This window comes from Eublepharis macularius, chromosome 6 (genome assembly GCF_028583425.1).
Source record: "Eublepharis macularius isolate TG4126 chromosome 6, MPM_Emac_v1.0, whole genome shotgun sequence".
NCBI lineage: Eukaryota > Metazoa > Chordata > Lepidosauria > Squamata > Eublepharidae > Eublepharis > Eublepharis macularius.
The window spans coordinates 1,993,762-2,012,438 of NC_072795.1; the positions used below are offsets into that span (position 1 = coordinate 1,993,762).

The following is an 18,677-nucleotide window of genomic DNA, read 5'->3' on the forward strand; positions in this document are numbered from 1 at the left end:
TTGTGGTTCTCAAAAGCTTCTGCTACAATAAAGTTGCATCTGACGAAGAGAGCTGTGGCTCTCGAAAGCTTATGCTACAGTAAAGTTGGTTAGTCTTAAAGGTGCTCCGGGACTCTTTTTGATTTTGCTACTACAGACTAACACGGCTAACTCCTCTGGATCTATGGCTATACATCTAGTCCTCCTTCAGCAAGATTGCTCTACCAGTTGGATGGCCAGTGTGGCAGAGCTGTTAGAATGCCAGACTATGATCTGGCAGGCCCAAGTTCAAATCTCGACTCGACCATGGAAGCTTGCTGGGTGACCCTCAGACCAGTCACACACACTCAGCCTAACCAACCTCACAGGGTTGCTGTGAAATTGAAATAGAGGAGAAAAGAATGATGTGCGGCGCTGTGAGTTCCCAGGGGAGAAAGGCGGAGAATAAATAATAACTATCACACGTGCGATGGTTGTTGGGGGTTTTCCGGGCTGTATTGCCGTGGTCTTGGCATTGTAGTTCCTGACGTTTCGCCAGCAGCTGTGGCTGGCATCTTCAGAGGTGTAGCACCAAAGTCTTTTGTCGTTCTCCGGCCGTGAAAGCCTTCGACAATACATATCACACGTGCCCTCAAGGGCTGAGGATCACCAGAGGACCAGGTCCAGTCTCTCTCTCAGCCTGTCCTACAGCACGATGTTCTTGGGTTAGTGGCGGGGAAGCAAACCCGGGACCAGCTCAGCCGTAGGAGCTGTGCAGTTCTTCAGTGGAGAGACCGAGTGAAGAAACGCCGCCGTTGCGTCTGCCGCTGTGCCTTTGTGAATGACTCCCGAGGCGTCCCAGTTCTGCCAACCAGGCTGGGCTGTCCCCTCTTGAGTGGAGGATGAAAAGAGCCGTCCCCAGGCAAAATGCTTTAGGCTTCAGAAAAGTAGATGCTAGAAAGCGCTGAGCATCACAGTGATATTTCCAGAGTATGAGACACGTATTGTCAGGTGCTCAGGGAGCTCTGGCACTCGGAAGTGCCTGCCCTGGAAATCTAGTTGGGCTTTAAGGTGCTACTGGAACAATCTTGCTCTACTACTACATAGATCCAGAGGAGGTAGCTGTGTTAGATTGAAGTTGCAAAATAGTAAAGAGTCCAGTAGCACCTTTAAGACTAACCAACTTTATTGTAGCATAAGCTTTTGAGAAGCACAGCTCTCTTTGTCAGATGCATGCATGCCTTGTTAGATGCATGTGTGTATCTGATGATGAGAGCTGTGCTTCTCGAAAGCTTATGCTACAATAAAGTTGGTTAGTCTTAAAGGTACTACTGGACTCTTCTGCTACAGACCACCATGGTTACTGTTTTCCAAATGGGATGCAGAGCTGGCGGGCCCTTCTTAGGTTACAGCCCAGCCGGACATTGAGTCTGTCCCTCGGAGAGGTCATGGGGGGGGTCCACAGCATTCCAGACCTGACCTAGAAGCAGGACATGAATCCCCCCTCAGCAGAACACATCAAAGAGTTGGCCTGGCTTCATTTGCAAAGACAAATGCCACCTCCCCCCACCCAAATAAGCCAAGTCTGGGTGGTGCTGATTTTCCCAGGAGGAAAATAGGCACAGGATTTCCTTCCCAAACAGTATTAATCAGCTTGGGTATATGAGGAAAAAGAGCAATTCATCTCAACCTGCAGGGTATTGGGGAGGGGGTCCTTAAATTAGTTATTGCAGCAGGCAGAGCAAGTGCCAGATATTTTATCCCCACAAGTGGCTACACAGTCTGGTCTGAGAGCTGCTCCCCAGTGTGGTGGGGGAGGGGGGCTTCCCTTGCAACATTGCAATGGATTGGGGGGGGTCCTAATTATGCAATGTCTGTGGCACTGCCAGAGGTCCCCATGTGCCCCTCTCAGAGCATGCATTCTTCATTGGAACACTCCCCCCTCCCCAAATCCATGCCTTCCTAAGAGCCCCTTTAGCCAGTGAGCTAGGTTATAGGAAAAAAGCAAGAAGATTGAATGGTTTATTAGTCCAATGGTTGATTGATTTCTCACTTGGCTCATTTTAGCTGTAAAACAATTAAAATAGCAAAATGTAACCAACAGAAATCTTGATGCTATGACGGCTCCTCTGGGCTGATCCAAACCGCAGGCTGGGATTGGGGTTTGGTTATGTCCCTGCTTTGTTTGTTGCGATTAGCAAATTATTGATAGCGCTTTTTCATGGGGACTAGTGATCATGGCAAAATCTTTTTAGAAGACGTCTGCCGGAATAGGATAGCCAAGAAGATTAACTTCTCCAGACCCACATTCTAGGACTGAGCTTTGAGAACGGCAGGGTTCACCCTTCGTAGAGTGAGAGCATTTCTCAAAGAAATAATTTTCCAAGCAAGAAGGCTGCTTTAAAGCGTAAGAGTGCCGGGGGCGTCCCTTGGTGATGGCAGCGAGACTCACGTCCTTCTGAGCAAGGCCATTTGGTGCCCTTTTTGAAAAAGGACTTTTGCTGTTGGCGCCCCAGGGGCACATGAAATATAAAGATATCGTCGTTAAAAAGATAGATCAAGATGGATAGCCATGTTGGTCTGTCTGTCTAGCAGGAGAAAAGAGCAAGAGTCCAGTAGCACCTAGTAGACTAACAACATTTGTGGTAGGGTAGGAGCTTTCGTGAGTCTCACAAAAGCTCCTACCCTACCACAAATTTTTGTTAGTCTTCTAAGTGCTACTGGACTCTTGCTCTTCTCTGTAGTTAAAAAGAACCCGGAGAGAAGAAAACAGGAGGGCCAGCGCTGTTCTAACTGCACAGCCATGATGGTCTGTGCATTGTTTGTGAAATCAATAGTAAATCACATTTTTAAAGAAAAACCTATTTAAATTCCTCTCCCTCCATTTCATCCAGAGGCAGCTTGCCAATAATACAATTAAACTGTTCAAACCGCTCAGTGCAAAGCCCCAATGAACCGCAAAGAGAGAAAGGAGGCTGCAGCGCCATATGTCCACCCTGTGCGGAAAGCTTTGATGCTGTGTATGATATTGCATGTTAGCACAGTGAAAGGAAAGTGTGCAGAGCTGCAGTTGCACCTCCGAGGGCCGAGTCGCACAACCATCTGCTAGGAGCACAGAGACTGGAAGAAGCTCGCACATGAGTGCTCAACCCCAAATACCCAACACAGGGCCTCCCAGAGCGCCCCTCTCCACCCCCCAGTGTAAGGTGGTGGGTTCCACATGCATCGAGATGAGATCTGTTGAAGGGCCTGTGCAAACCTGGCCAGTGGCAGAGAGGAAAAGAGAACAAGGAAGAACATAGGTGGGCTTTGGTCTGTCGTGACCTTGCTGACTCAGCGGCAAGAGGCTGAGCCGCCTCTGCTCCGACCCACCCTCCCTTTGTCCTTCTGCTGGGAGGACAGCGGCTCTGTCACACTCTGTGATCAATTGGCTGTAGGTTTTTCCTTAAGCCTGGCAGACAGATGGCAGGGGGCAAACGGGCAACCTCTGGGCTGGCTGCAAACTCTCCTGCATATACTCCGTCTTGGCTGCAATTTCAAGGTCATCCTGGACTTCTTGCATGCCAGCTGCAACTGCAGGCATGCAGCCTCCATCTTAGCCCCATGTTGGGGAACTCACCAGGAAGCAGGACTGCCACAAGTCCTCTGCCTGCTGGCCTTGCATGCCTTCCTTTCTGGCCGTCGACGTTCCTTTGCCCCTCTGTTATTGTGCCACGTCCTATCCCCCCCCCTACTTGTTTTTTTTTTTTTGAAAAATTTTTATTGGGTTAGAATCCATTATTTCCACATTTACATTCAATTTTCCCCAATTTTTTCATCTCTAACCCCCTCCCTTTCCCCCCCCCTTTTTGTTGACCTCCAACAGCTTTCCAACCCTTTGTCCCCTTTCCCTTACTTTTATTAGCTTCCTCTATCTAAAACAAATATATATTCTCCATTATTCTAAGCAGTACATCCTTAACTATTTTTAACATTATATGCCCAAACTGTAAGCCTTTGTTTCCATCTTAGATAAACAATTTATCCCAATTTTTCAATTTCAGGTATTTCTATATATCATAAACCATATAGATCATACGTTCGTTTATATCAAACAATTTGACTTATTCTCTATATATATTACTCATTCTATCTTTTTATAATAGTTCTATATATCTCTCCTCACGTAGTCAATCAATTTGACCCATCTATATCTTCAGACATTCAGTTTGGTACAAAACTTGTCAGAAAAAAAAGAAAATATTGTTAGTTAATCACTCCTTATATTTAGTCCTTATAATTAATTATTTTCTCTATGTTCTGTTTGTTAACCTATATATATCTATATATATGTCAATCTGTTAATCTGACTGCTTATTAATTCACATTTATCTCTTCTCCCCCCGGTAAAGTCTCCCCCCTCTACTTCAATACTTCAGTAGTTCTCAAACTGCCCCCCCCTACTTGAAGAGGAAGAGCATAAGAGCAGGAGACTTCCTTTGCCATTTTGGATGGGGGATGTTTTACCAGAGGTTAACTGCTTACCTCTTATCCAGCACATGGAATCTGCAAAGTGCTGTGCCGTCTTTCTTGCGTTCAGTCTCAAAACAACCCTGTAGAGTAGGTCACTATATCCAGGGCAGTGTGGATGCTGCACTGTCCGCCCAAAGTCCTGTTTTCAGACTGGCCAAGTAATCTGGCTTTGCTAAGAGTGTTAAGGAAAAATTTCCTAAAGGTACTCTGCATTCAGGTTACTTTCCCCAACAACCGCTGCCCACATTAACTAAGGGCCAAACTACAAGTGACGAATGACACTTGAATGGCAAGTGGATCGAGTGGAGAGCAAGTGGAGGGCAAGTGAACAGGGAGGAATATACTTGCCATTCAAGTGTCATTCGTCACTTGTAGCTTGGCCCTAAAATCAGTGATCCATAAAGATAATGAGTTTTATTATAACAAAACCCAGAGGCATTGCCATGTTCCGACATATGCATAAAAAAATAGTCACAGCAGAGAGTCTTATATACTTTTTTTACATCTAATTTAAACACACAATTCTTTGGGAATGCTGTCTTGAGCAATTATGGCACCTGATGGGTCTGGATGACAAGACAGTAAATACTTCTTGATATAAACATGTCAAAAAGTTTGGCGCCTTCTCATACAGTTTGGTTTTTACAGACTGCTTTTCCAAGGCTACATTTTGATTAGTGGAAAGGAAAATAAGAGATGTTGATAGGGATGTGCGTTTCGGCATTCAGAATGCCGAAAGAATGCCGAAACAAAAGTGTTTCGGCTTCTTTCGGGGAATGCCGAAACGTTTCGGGGAATGCCGAAACGTTTCGGGTAGCCGAAAGAAAAAAGCCGAAACGTTTCGGGATTCTTTCGGCTTTCTTTCGGCTTTTCTATGGGAAAATTCCTCCGTCTTCCAGGACGCCTGGAGGAGGCATTTTCTCACCGAATAAGCCCAAAATTGGTGGGGACCTTCCTCTAACCCTTCTCTAACAACCACCCAAGTTTCAGACAGATTGGACTTTGGGGGGCCATGTTATGGCCCCCCAAAGCAGGTCCCCCCATCCTCCCATAAGAAAGCGAAGGAGCAGCATATTGTTAGCATGCTGCTGCTGATCTTTCTTCATTATTTCCTATGGGGAAAAAATGAAGAGGCAGGCTTCCTTTGCCAGGGGTGGCATTTTGCATGCAAAATGCCCCCCAGCCCTCAGGGGCCCTTCTCCCACCCCTCCTCCCACCCCCCACCAAGGCTCAGCCTGCTCCCACTTGGGGGGGCCATTTCATGGCCTCCCCAAGTAGGTGCTCTAATCTCTACCACTGACAGCTGGGGGAGGCTTGTGTTGCCAGGGGTGGCATTTTGCATGCAAAATGCCCCCCAACCCTCTGGGGCCCTTCTCCCACCCCTCCTCCCACCCCCCACCAAGGCTCAGCCTGCTCCCACTTGGGGGGGCATTTCATGGCCTCCCCAAGTAGGTGCTCTGCTCTCATCTCTACCACTGACAGCTGGGGGAGGCTTGTGTTGCCAGGGGTGGCATTTTGCATGCAAAATGCCCCCCAGCCCTCTGGGGCCCTTCTCCCACCCTTCCTCCCACCCCCCACCAAGGCTCAGACTGCTCCCACTTGGGGGGGCCATTTCATGGCATCCCCAAGTAGGTCCTCTCAGCCCCTAAAGTCCACCCCTTACAGCCCCACACAAACCCAATTCCCCCCCAGCTGCCACACACAGACCCAAATCCCCACATTAGCCCCTCACAGACCCAAATCCACCCCCACCTGCCCCACACCCATAACCCCAGGAACAGGCTGGCAAAGGCCAGCCCTCTCCCTTTGTTCCCTATGCTGGGAACTTCTAAACTCTCTTTCCCTAGGCAATTCTGCACAGCCCAGGGGTGCCACAATGGTGGGCACACTTCTGAGTGCCAGCTGGTCCCTGTGAAAGAGCACCTGAACCACAGACACCCTCCCTCAAATTCCCCCACCACCTACAGAGATGGCTGGCCAGCCAGCCCCATTGTTCCCTATGATGGGAACCAACTGCACAACAAAGAATAAAACAAGAACAACACAAAATAAAGTTTTAAATTTTTTTTTCTCCCTTCCAAAGTACAAGTAGGCAAAGCATTATGACACATTACACCAGCAGTCCCCCACACAGAAAAATAACACAACTCACTTAACATCAGAGAATCACAAAGCATGATTCCTGTCAAAAACACTTTATTTCTTGAACAGCTTTAGGTTACACAGCAGGGGGGAACACCAAAGGGCATGGCAGCACTATCTTACACAAAAATAACACAACTCACTTAACATCAGAGAATCACAAAAACACAATTCCTGTCAAAAACACTTTATTTCTTGAACAGCTTTAGGTTACACAGCAGGGGGGAACACCAAAGGGCATGGCAGCACTATCTTACACAAAAATAACACAACTCACTTAACATCAGAGAATCACAAAAGCACAATTCCTGTCAAAAACACTTTATTTCTTGAACAGCTTTAGGCTACACAGCAGGGGGGGGACACCAAAGGGCATGGAAGCAGTATATTACACAAAAATAACACAACTCACTTCACATTAAAGAATCACCCCAAAAAATAGCTGTCAAAAGCACTTTATTTCTGTAACTGCTTTAGGTTACACAGTAGGAAGGCACCGCAGAGCAGGAAAGCAGTGTACTACGCAAAAATAACACAACTCATTTCACATCAGAGAATCACACAAACACAATTGCTGTCAAAAACGGTGAAGTGGGTTGTATTATTTTTTGTAGTACATTGCTATCATGCCCTGTTGTGCCCTCCTACTGTGTAACCTAAAGCTGTTCAAGAAATAAAGTGTTTTTGACAGGAATTGTGCTTTTGTGATTCTCTGATGTTAAGTGAGTTGTGTTATTTTTGTGTAAGATAGTGCTGCCATGCCCTTTGGTGTTCCCCCCTGCTGTGTAACCTAAAGCTGTTCAAGAAATAAAGTGTTTTTGACAGGAATTGTGTTTTTGTGATTCTCTGATGTTAAGTGAGTTGTGTTATTTTTGTGTAAGATAGTGCTGCCATGCCCTTTGGTGTTCCCCCCTGCTGTGTAACCTAAAGCTGTTCAAGAAATAAAGTGTTTTTGACAGGAATCATGCTTTGTGATTCTCTGATGTTAAGTGAGTTGTGTTATTTTTGTGTAAGATAGTGCTGCCATGCCCTTTGGTGTTCCCCCCTGCTGTGTAACCTAAAGCTGTTCAAGAAATAAAGTGTTTTTGACAGGAATCATGCTTTGTGATTCTCTGATGTTAAGTGAGTTTTGTTTTAATTTTTCTGTGTGGGAGACTGCTGGTGTAATGTGTCATAATGCTTTGCCTACTTGTACTTTGGAAGGGAGAAAATAATTTTTTTAAAACTTTATTTTGTGTTGTTCTTGTTTTATTCTTTGTTGTGCAGTTGGTTCCCATCATAGGGAACAATGGGGCTGGCTGGCCAGCCATCTCTGTAGGTGGTGGGGGAATTTGAGGGAGGGTGTCTGTGGTTCAGGTGCTCTTTCACAGGGACCAGCTGGCACTCAGAAGTGTGCCCACCATTGTGGCACCTCTGGGCTGTGCAGAATTGCCCAGGGAAAGAGAGTTTAGAAGTTCCCAGCATAGGGAACAAAGGGAGAGGGCTGGCCTTTGCCAGCCTGTTCCTGGGGTTATGGGTGTAGGGCAGGTGGGGGTGGATTTGGGTCTGTGAGGGGCTAATGTGGGGATTTGGGTCTGTGTGTGGCAGCTGGGGGGGGGATTGGGTTTGTGTGGGGCTGTAAGGGGTGGACTTTAGGGGCTGAGAGGACCTACTTGGGGATGCCATGAAATGGCCCCCCCAAGTGGGAGCAGTCTGAGCCTTGGTGGGGGGTGGGAGGAAGGGTGGGAGAAGGGCCCCAGAGGGCTGGGGGGCATTTTGCATGCAAAATGCCACCCCTGGCAACACAAGCCTCCCCCAGCTGTCAGTGGTAGAGATGAGAGCAGAGCACCTACTTGGGGAGGCCATGAAATGCCCCCCCAAGTGGGAGCAGGCTGAGCCTTGGTGGGGGGTGGGAGGAGGGGTGGGAGAAGGGCCCCAGAGGGTTGGGGGGCATTTTGCATGCAAAATGCCACCCCTGGCAACACAAGCCTCCCCCAGCTGTCAGTGGTAGAGATTAGAGCACCTACTTGGGGAGGCCATGAAATGCCCCCCCCAAGTGGGAGCAGGCTGAGCCTTGGTGGGGGGTGGGAGGAGGGGTGGGAGAAGGGCCCCTGAGGGCTGGGGGGCATTTTGCATGCAAAATGCCACCCCTGGCAAAGGAAGCCTGCCTCTTCATTTTTTCCCCATAGGAAATAATGAAGAAAGATGAGCAGCAGCATGCTAACAATATGCTGCTCCTTCGCTTTCTTATGGGAGGATGGGGGGACCTGCTTTGGGGGGGCCATAACATGGCCCCCCAAAGTCCAACCTGTCTGAAACTTGGGTGGTTGTTCCGTAGCACTCATTATGGATGAAAGATTAAAAATTCTCTAACAAAGAGCAACTCAGTTTGCCGTCTGTCGAGTCAGACCGCTGATCCGTCTCACTCAGTAGTATCTCCGCTGACAGGCAGGGATTCCCACACCTAAACATTTTCCTTCCTCCAGCACCTCTGAGAGCCTTTGGCTGGAGAGGCCGCAAACTGGACAGCTAGTGTGTGTGTGTTTGTGCACATGCCATACATAAGGAGCCACGCAGACGGGCAGGGAAGAAGCAATAAGACAGAGGGAAGGGCTAACTTCAGCCCTAGAGTGGCTGGTTGCTGTTTTCATAAAGGCACAACCCCTGAGTGCACACAATGGATAACTTTGGGCGAAGCTACAAGTGACGAATGACACTTGAACGGCAAGTGTATTCCTCCCTGTTCACTTGCACTCCACTCAATCCACTTGCTGTTCAAGTGTCATTCGTCACTTGTAGCTTGGCCCTTTGCAATCAAGACAGATCATTTGTGTTCCGTAATCCAGAACTCCCACTTGCAGTAACACCGGACCAGCTAGTTTGGTATTCTTTGCAAGGACCATTAGACGGTCCACCTGGATTGGTCTTCCGTTGGATCGGGGCCTCCTTTCTATGCGCTTGTACAGTGAGAGACGGCCTTGTGCGAAATGGAGAGGCCAAGAAAGGAACCAGAAGGAAAGGCTTGCGGGCAAGTGGAATCGGAGGAGCGCAGGTGGAGAGTACAGCCCGTCAGCAGTCGAGCCCCCCTGGCGTACTGCAGAAGGCGGATGGTGAGCCGGCGATTTATGGGCCTGGCAAGGTGTGTGGGGCAGAGCCTGGCAGTCAGAGTGGCTGCTGTGCCTTTCCGGGTAAAGGGCCTCTCCCTGCCAGCCTCACTTGCTGCTCTCAGAACACTCAGGGGTGGCTGAGAAAAAGGATTCTGACCGCTGGGAAGCTTTAGGGGACAGTGTGGTGCAGTGGTTGGAGTGTTTAGGATTTGGGAGACCTGGGTTTGGGTCTGCCAGGGAAGCTCTCTGGGCGATCTTGGGCCCATCGCATACCTACCTTACAGCATTGTTGTGAGGATAAAACGAAGAAAGGAAGTATGAGGTCAACCACATTGAGTCCCCATTAGGGAGAAACAGGCGAGATAGAAATGAAGTAAATAAAAATAAATAATATTTGGTGGACCCCGTCGGGGCTGGTAGTTGACTGGGTGCTGGATCGAGGCTTCCAGCTGTCTGCTGCTCTGAGGTGGCTGAGCCAGAGGCGTGGCCCGCCCCCCCCGTTTCACCCAACTGAGATACTCATCCATGTCACTCACAGGGGACCGTCTCCCACCTGGGCTGTTGCCCTCAGGGAAAGTGGACTGGAAGCTATGCAGGGAGCGCCTTTCCAAAGTGCAGATTTGCTCTCCGCTGCAGCGTTAGTGTCCGTTGGAGAGTCCGCTCTTCAGTGTTAAATTCCAACAGAGGAAGGGAAGAAGGGGGGGGGGGGAGAGACAGCTTGTAAATGCAGACACTACCCCCCCCCCCGAATAGTTTTAAAGCGCTATGCAAAGCAGTGGCAGCTGAAGCCAGATGTTATAGAGTGCTCTGTAGCCCCATAAACTGACTCCGGGTCCTCCGAGCCCCACCCGCCTCCCATCACTGACTCATTCAGCTCGTCTTGGAGGGCGCAGCCTGGGAAGGGCTGTGTTCTTCATAGGGCCGAGGGAACATCAAGGGCAGGTTCAAGGTCCTCTCCCTACCAGCCCCCGCTCCGGTTACCTGCTCAGCAGCTTGGATGGATGTTGTGGAGGGTGGCCTGATGGGGGAAGGGGCAGGGCAAGAATGTAGGTAACTGGGGCAGCTGCCCACAGGGAAGGGAAACAGTTCTGGGCCTTTAGAAGGAAAAAACAGGCTTGCTTGGAGCCAGCGAGCAGAGCAGGAAGAAGAGCTGCCACTCAGGCCATCAGTTCTTTGCCAGATGGTTTGTATGTAACATTGAACACTACGCAAGGTGTGCACTAAGCTACGCCCTTGTGGCTGTGGCTACACAGAGGAGCCCAACCTCCTGGTAGCTAACCAGAAGGCCCTGCAAGCATTGAACAGAAGCCAAGGCCTCCCCCCCACTGTTATCCCCCCAACAAATGGCATTCACAGATACACTGCCTCTGAATGTGGAGGATCCATGTGTCTGTCATGACTAAGGGCTGTTGAGGGACCTGCCCTCCAAGAGTTTGTCCAATTCCCTCTTGTAGCCCTCTCTGATGATGGCCACCAGCATACGTTGGGGCAGTGAATTCCATAACATAATTGGGTTCAAGTCCAGTGGCGCCTTAGAGCCCAACAAGGGCTTTCAGGGCATACGCTTTCGAGGGTGTTGCTTAGTCTCCAGCCCTGGCCCAAAGAAAACGCAGAAGGAAATAACTGGGTTCTCTTTCAGCTGAGTTGCTTTCCAGTTGCAGACACCAGAGATCAGAGACGTCAGGAACCCGGGTGGTTTGGGGGCAGCATGGTCCACGGGCTCTCCGGCTGGGGCCCTCTGTTTTTGGGGCCCTGTACAAAGCAGCGCAGAGAATCCCCCACCTCCGAGCTTGCTGAACTCTGGCAGAGCCAACAGTGCCGTGGCCTGGGACTGTTCCCTTGTGGCCCTGAATGTCAGAGTCTCTCTACACGATACTTTTGACACGTGTTCTTCACGTGTCAAGAGCTGCAATGTTAGCCTGGAAGTGTCGGTTTAAATGACAGAGGCGGCGGAGGCTGCTGAAGAGAGAACAGATTCTCTCATAGCCCTCTGCCGCCTCGGGTGTTTCCCCTCCTGGAGCTTTTGCCCTGCTGAGGCTCACTCAGTTCAAAGTTTTAAGCAGCGAGGGAAGCAGGGCGAGATTTCCGGAAGGGGAGACAGTCTGGCACACCAGAGGCAGCAGAAGGCTGTGAGAGAATCCGTCCCCTCTGTAGCGATTTTTGCCGGCTCTGTCTTTCAAAACTATGCTTCCCAGCTAACGTTGTGTCTCTGACACTCGACAGGCACGCACCCCCGGTGTCTCCTGTAGAGAGACTCTGCGCCAGAGTAGAAACACAGCAGCAAGTGGGAACTGAAAGAGCCTCATCTCTCCGAGGCCAGGAATGGCAACATCCTGACTGCCTGGGGAGGTCCCGGCCATGAAAGCGGCTGAGGAGAAAGGAGCGGAGATTCTGAAAGGGCTAAAGACTTCCCTCCCCTGGCGCATGTGCACCTCATTCTCTCGGAAGAAAGTTTGGTCCAGTGTCTGTTCAGGGGCCATTTTTTGAAGAGGTGCTGGAGCTCGAATCCCCTTAGGAGCCATACCTCTCCAGGCAACACTTACTCCTGTGGGAGAAAGACACTCTGCACATGCTCAGGGTCATGCTTAGGGGTGTGCAAGCCAAAAATTTTCGGCTATAGCCGAAAGTAGAAAGCCGAAAGAAGATTCTCTATCGTTAAAGCCGAAAGCCGAAACAAGAATCTCTTTCGGCTTTCGGCTTTCGGGATTCTTTCGGTATTATTTCGGCATCCTTTCGGCTTTTTTCTATGGGAAAATGCCTCCGTCTTCCAGGACGCCTGGAGGAGGCATTTTCCCACCGAATAAGCCCAAAATTGGTGGGGACCTTCCTCTAACCCTTCTCTAACAACCACCCAAGTTTCAGACAGATTGAACTTTGGGGGGCCATGTTATGGCCCCCCAAAGCAGGTCCCCCCATCCTCCCATAAGAAAGCGAAGGAGCAGCATATTGTTAGCATGCTGCTGCTCATCTTCTTCATTATTTCCTATGGGGAAAAAATGAAGAGGCAGGCTTCCTTTGCCAGGGGTGGCATTTTGCATGCAAAATGCCCCCCAGCCCTCAGGGGCCCTTCTCCCACCCCTCCTCCCACCCCCACCAAGGCTCAGCCTGCTCCCACTTGGGGGGGCATTTCATGGCCTCCCCAAGTAGGTGCTCTGCTCTCATCTCTACCACTGACAGCTGGGGGAGGCTTGTCTTGCCAGGGGTGGCATTTTGCATGCAAAATGCTCCCCAGCCCTCTGGGGCCCTTCTCCCACCCTTCCTCCCACCCCCCACCAAGGCTCAGACTGCTCCCACTTGGGGGGGCCATTTCATGGCCTCCCCAAGTAGGTCCTCTCAGCCCCTAAAGTCCACCCCTTACAGCCCCACACAAACCCAATTCCCCCCCAGCTGCCACACACAGACCCAAATCCCCACATTAGCCCCTCACAGACCCAAATCCACCCCCACCTGCCCCACACCCATAACCCCAGGAACAGGCTGGCAAAGGCCAGCCCTCTCCCTTTGTTCCCTATGCTGGGAACTTCTAAACTCTCTTTCCCTGGGCAATTCTGCACAGCCCAGGGGTGCCACAATGGTGGGCACACTTCTGAGTGCCAGCTGGTCCCTGTGAAAGAGCACCTGAACCACAGACACCCTCCCTCAAATTCCCCCACCACCTACAGAGATGGCTGGCCAGCCAGCCCCATTGTTCCCTATGATGGGAACCAACTGCACAACAAAGAATAAAACAAGAACAACACAAAATAAAGTTTTTAAAAAATTATATTCCTTCCAAAGTACAAGTAGGCAAACCATTATGACACATTACACCAGCAGTCCCCCACACAGAAAAATTAAAACAAAACTCACTTAACATCAGAGAATCACAAAGCATGATTCCTGTCAAAAACACTTTATTTCTTGAACAGCTTTAGGTTACACAGCAGGGGGGAACACCAAAGGGCATGGCAGCACTATCTTACACAAAAATAACACAACTCACTTAACATCAGAGAATCACAAAGCACAATTCCTGTCAAAAACCCTTTATTTCTTGAACAGCTTTAGGTTACACAGCAGGGGGGAACACCAAAGGGCATGGCAGCACTATCTTACACAAAAATAACACAACTCACTTAACATCAGAGAATCACAAAAACACAATTCCTGGCAAAAACACTTTATTTCTTGAACAGCTTTAGGTTACACAGTAGGAGGGCACAACAGGGCATGATAGCAATGTACTACAAAAAATAATACAACCCACTTCACCGTTTTTGACAGCAATTGTGTTTGTGTGATTCTCTGATGTGAAGTGAGTTGTGTTATTTTTGTGTAGTACACTGCTTTCCTGCTCTGTGGTGCCTTCCTACTGTGTAACCTAAAGCAGTTACAGAAATAAAGTGCTTTTGACAGCAATTTTTGAGGTGATTCTTTAATGTGAAGTGAGTTGTGTTATTTTTGTGTAAGATACTGCTTCCATGCCCTTTGGTGTTCCCCCCCTGCTGTGTAACCTAAAGCTGTTCAAGAAATAAAGTGTTTTTGACAGGAATCATGCTTTGTGATTCTCTGATGTTAAGTGAGTTGTGTTATTTTTCTGTGTGGGGGACTGCTGGTGTAATGTGTCATAATGCTTTGCCTACTTGTACTTTGGAAGGGAGAAAAAAAAATTTAAAACTTTATTTTGTGTTGTTCTTGTTTTATTCTTTGTTGTGCAGTTGGTTCCCATCATAGGGAACAATGGGGCTGGCTGGCCAGCCATCTCTGTAGGTGGTGGGGGAATTTGAGGGAGGGTGTCTGTGGTTCAGGTGCTCTTTCACAGGGACCAGCTGGCACTCAGAAGTGTGCCCACCATTGTGGCACCCCTGGGCTGTGCAGAATTGCCCAGGGAAAGAGAGTTTAGAAGTTCCCAGCATAGGGAACAAAGGGAGAGGGCTGGCCTTTGCCAGCCTGTTCCTGGGGTTATGGGTGTGGGGCAGGTGGAGGTGGATTTGGGTCTGTGAGGGGCTAATGTGGGGATTTGGGTCTGTGTGTGGCAGCTGGGGGGGAATTGGGTTTGTGTGGGGCTGTAAGGGGTGGACTTTAGGGGCTGAGAGGACCTACTTGGGGAGGCCATGAAATGGCCCCCCCAAGTGGGAGCAGTCTGAGCCTTGGTGGGGGGTGGGAGGAAGGGTGGGAGAAGGGCCCCAGAGGGTGAGGGGGCATTTTGCATGCAAAATGCCACCCCTGGCAACACAAGCCTCCCCCAGCTGTCAGTGGTAGAGATTAGAGCACCTACTTGGGGAGGCCATGAAATGGCCCCCCCAAGTGGGAGCAGGCTGAGCCTTGGTGGGGGGTGGGAGGAGGGGTGGGAGAAGGGCCCCTGAGGGTGAGGGGGCATTTTGCATGCAAAATGCCACCCCTGGCAACACAAGCCTCCCCCAGCTGTCAGTGGTAGAGATTAGAGCACCTACTTGGGGAGGCCATGAAATGCCCCCCCCAAGTGGGAGCAGGCTGAGCCTTGGTGGGGGGTGGGAGGAGGGGTGGGAGAAGGGCCCCAGAGGGTTGGGGGGCATTTTGCATGCAAAATGCCACCCCTGGCAACACAAGCCTCCCCCAGCTGTCAGTGGTAGAGATTAGAGCACCTACTTGGGGAGGCCATGAAATGCCCCCCCCCAAGTGGGAGCAGGCTGAGCCTTGGTGGGGGGTGGGAGGAGGGGTGGGAGAAGGGCCCCTGAGGGCTGGGGGGCATTTTGCATGCAAAATGCCACCCCTGGCAAAGGAAGCCTGCCTCTTCATTTTTTCCCCATAGGAAATAATGAAGAAGATGAGTAGCAGCATGCTAACAATATGCTGCTCCTTCGCTTTCTTATGAGAGGATGGGGGGACCTGCTTTGGGGGGCCATAACATGGCCCCCCAAAGTCCAATCTGTCTGAAACTTGGGTGGTTGTTAGAGAAGGGTTAGAGGAAGGTCCCCACCAATTTTGGGCTTATTCGGAGGGAAAATGCCTCCTCCAGACGTCCGGAAAGATGGAGGCATTTTCCCATTGAAAAGCCGAAAGAAAGCCGAAAGAATCCCAAAACGTTTCGGCTTTTTTCTTTCGGCTACCCGAAACGTTTCGGCATTCCCCGAAACGTTTCGGCATTCCCCGAAAGAAGCCGAAACACTTTTGTTTCGGCATTCTTTCGGCATTCTGAATGCCGAAACGCACATCCCTAGTCATGCTTAAACAACTGCGCCATGACTCCAAAATTATTGCTTCACAGACTGTGTCTGCATCTCTTACTAGGGATGGAGAAGGGATTTCTCCAAGTTAAAATTGGCTGATATTCCTGAAAGGAGGGGGGAGTGGGGGTCACTGTCTGGTGCCCCATGTGGCTCACCTCACTTCCCAAAGCCGCCTGTAAGGTTTACTCAGCTCTTCCTTGGATCAATCCGCTGTCTTGGCCACCCCTTCTCTGTTCTTGGTACTCTGCGAGGTAAAGCGTGTGGTCATTATGGGGAAAAGGAGAATGTGTGAAGGGGAAAGGAGTGGAAGAACTCAGGGACTGTGTTCCAAACTTTGAGTCTGGGAGCTATGCTTGCCAGAAGCCAAAGAGAAAGTTTGGGCAACATTTCAGAGTTTTAACGCGAGTTTTCAGTATCTGGACATTTCAGATTTTTTCCCCCTGTGAAATTCAGCTTGGAGAAAGAGATGCCTTTATAAACTAGCTTCTTAATTCCTGATGATTAATTCTAAGGCCATCGTACCAGCTTGCCAAATTCAGTGCTGCTTTCAATAAATCAGCAGTATCTGTAAGAGAGGAGGCCAGTGGCTGCCCAGGGAATATTGAGGAACAAGTTCATGTTTGCAGCCTCTGCCAGAAAACCATTTCTATGAATTCGCGTGAAACCATTTTCTCCTGAGTCAGGCCTTTCTCCCACCTAGCCCAGGATTGGCTTCTCTGCCTGGCAGTTTCTTGTCTGGGTCTCCAGCAGAGCAAATCTGCTACCTGAGATGTTTTCACAGGACATGCCAGCGATTGGTCTGTATGCCACGGGGCCCTGCCTCCCTCTTAACATGTGATGCCCCCATATACCACGTTCACCCACTGGCTCAGCCATGCTGTGGATGCCTTCTCTGACAGCAGCTCTGCTTACTGGGAAAGGCCAGGGAGGGGGGGATGGAGGGGCTTGTTCTGCTGCGCTTGGGGGAGGTCCCTTGTTTCAGCTCTGGCCTTTCCCTTTCCTGCCGCCTCCAGTTTAATGCCTGATGTTCTTTTCTTCTTGCAGTGTGCATGTACAGAGAGCCATCGCTGCATGAAATCGGAGAGAAACAAGGACGCTCCAGGAAAAGTTCAGGGACGCCCACCATGAATGGAGGCAAAGTTGTCAACCAGGACTCCACATAGCTGAGAGAAGAGCCGCCCACCCCTGCATCCAACTTCTCCCCAGCCAGCCACCCGCCCGCCCGCCCGCCCACCCAGGGAATCCTCACGGAGACAGCGAAAAACTGACCAAGGCAGGAGCTTCCGGTAGCAGCTAAGATTCTGAACTCAACCCTTTCCTTTGTGTAGGATGAGAAGATCTTGCCTGTTGCAACGTTTTAGAGTACAACACACACACACACAACACAAAGGGAAAAAAGAAACCTATTTTCAATCAGGACTCCATTAACATTTTAAAAACAGCAAAACTGTTTGCTCTTGTGATCAAGGGGGGGAAAACTGTTCATCTCTGCATAATAATAATAAATAATAATAAATTATCCAACAACAATAATAAAGAATACTAATAATAAAGGTGTTATCTTTAAAAAAAATAAAACTGATTTGCTTTTGGACGATGGAACTCGGTTTGTGATGCGAAAGCGCATGCAAAAGGTGGCAGGAACTGGAAGCCGTAAGGGTGTGACTTGTTTCATTCCGTTACTCACAATCATTTTCCATGGGTGAGATTTCTAAAATCGGAGCCCCCTGGGTTAAACCTCTGGAGGCCCTACAGGGACCCCCAGAGTCAAGCTATAAGAGACAAAGCTCATGTGAAGCACACTTGATTGGCACCGCAAGTTTAGATGGGAAGTGTAGTCGGAGACTCCCTCCTTCCCGTAGCAGCTGCCGTGGCGGTGAAAGTTCAGCCACCCTTTATATGCCCGTGCATATAAAGGGGAGGGGGCTGCAGCAGCGGCAGTGGCAGGAGCACAGGAGCACCTTCTGGATAGACGACGGCGAGGGAGAAGCAGCGGAGGGTGGTGCGTGCCCCTTCTCCTGTGGCCCACTGGAGCTGCGCAGGGCTGGAGAGTGGTTGTTGGGTGCCCCCTGACACAGGAGCAGAGTGCACATTGCACCTGCCCAGCTCCATCCTTGACCCGCTGCGGTGCTGCTCTCCCCACCTGGCAGCAGGCACGTCTGTCCACTTGTGTGCGTGAAAGCCCCGGCTCCTGCGAGCAAGGAGGAAAGGCAGGCAGGAAGGAATAAGCAGCCCTGCCGCCACCGCTGCCCAGCTGCCAGCCAGCCAGGCTTCTGTGCCACGGCTCAGCCTCCTCACAGAGCACCCCCGTAGCCCCCAGGAGCAGGCAGGGGAAAAGGAGAGGAGCCGAGGGGCTGGAGCTTCACCGCCGCTGTTGCTATGGGAAGGAGTCTCTGACTACACTTCCCAAGTAAACTTGCGTGGACACACCACGTGAACGCTGTCACTTGTAGCTTGACTCTCAATTGCCTCTTCAGCAGCCTCTTTCTCATGGGGGGTGGGGTGGGGGGCTGCTGCTGCTGAAGTCGTCTCCAGGTTTTAGGAGACTGTCTCAAGCAAAGGTGAGCAAATTAGAGTCTGGGGGCTGGATCAAGTTGGGTAGCCGCGTTAGTCTCTCTGTAGCAGTAAGAAAGAGCAAGAGTCCAGTAGCACCTAGAAGACTAACAAAATTTGTGAACTCTGACTCCCGAAAGCTCATACCCTACCACAAATGTTGTTAGTGTTGTAGGTGCTACTGGAGTCCAGGGGCTGTTCTTCTAGCCCCCCCTCCAGCTGCTGTAGAATTTGTCAG

The 18,677-nt window shown here is 50.1% G+C and overlaps 1 protein-coding gene across 2 annotated transcripts in view; it reads left to right on the top strand.

The window, feature by feature from the left end:
- FGF12 (fibroblast growth factor 12) overlaps window positions 1-17,418 on the top strand; it is a 127,043-nt gene extending 109,625 nt beyond the window's left edge. For both annotated transcript variants that reach the window (XM_054983190.1, XM_054983191.1), the window contains exon 5: window positions 16,931-17,418. In XM_054983190.1, the coding sequence (XP_054839165.1) occupies window positions 16,931-17,049 (119 nt within the window). In that variant the 3' untranslated portion in view covers window positions 17,050-17,418. The remainder of the gene's footprint in view (window positions 1-16,930) is intronic.
- The last annotated feature ends 1,259 nt before the right edge of the window (window positions 17,419-18,677 follow it).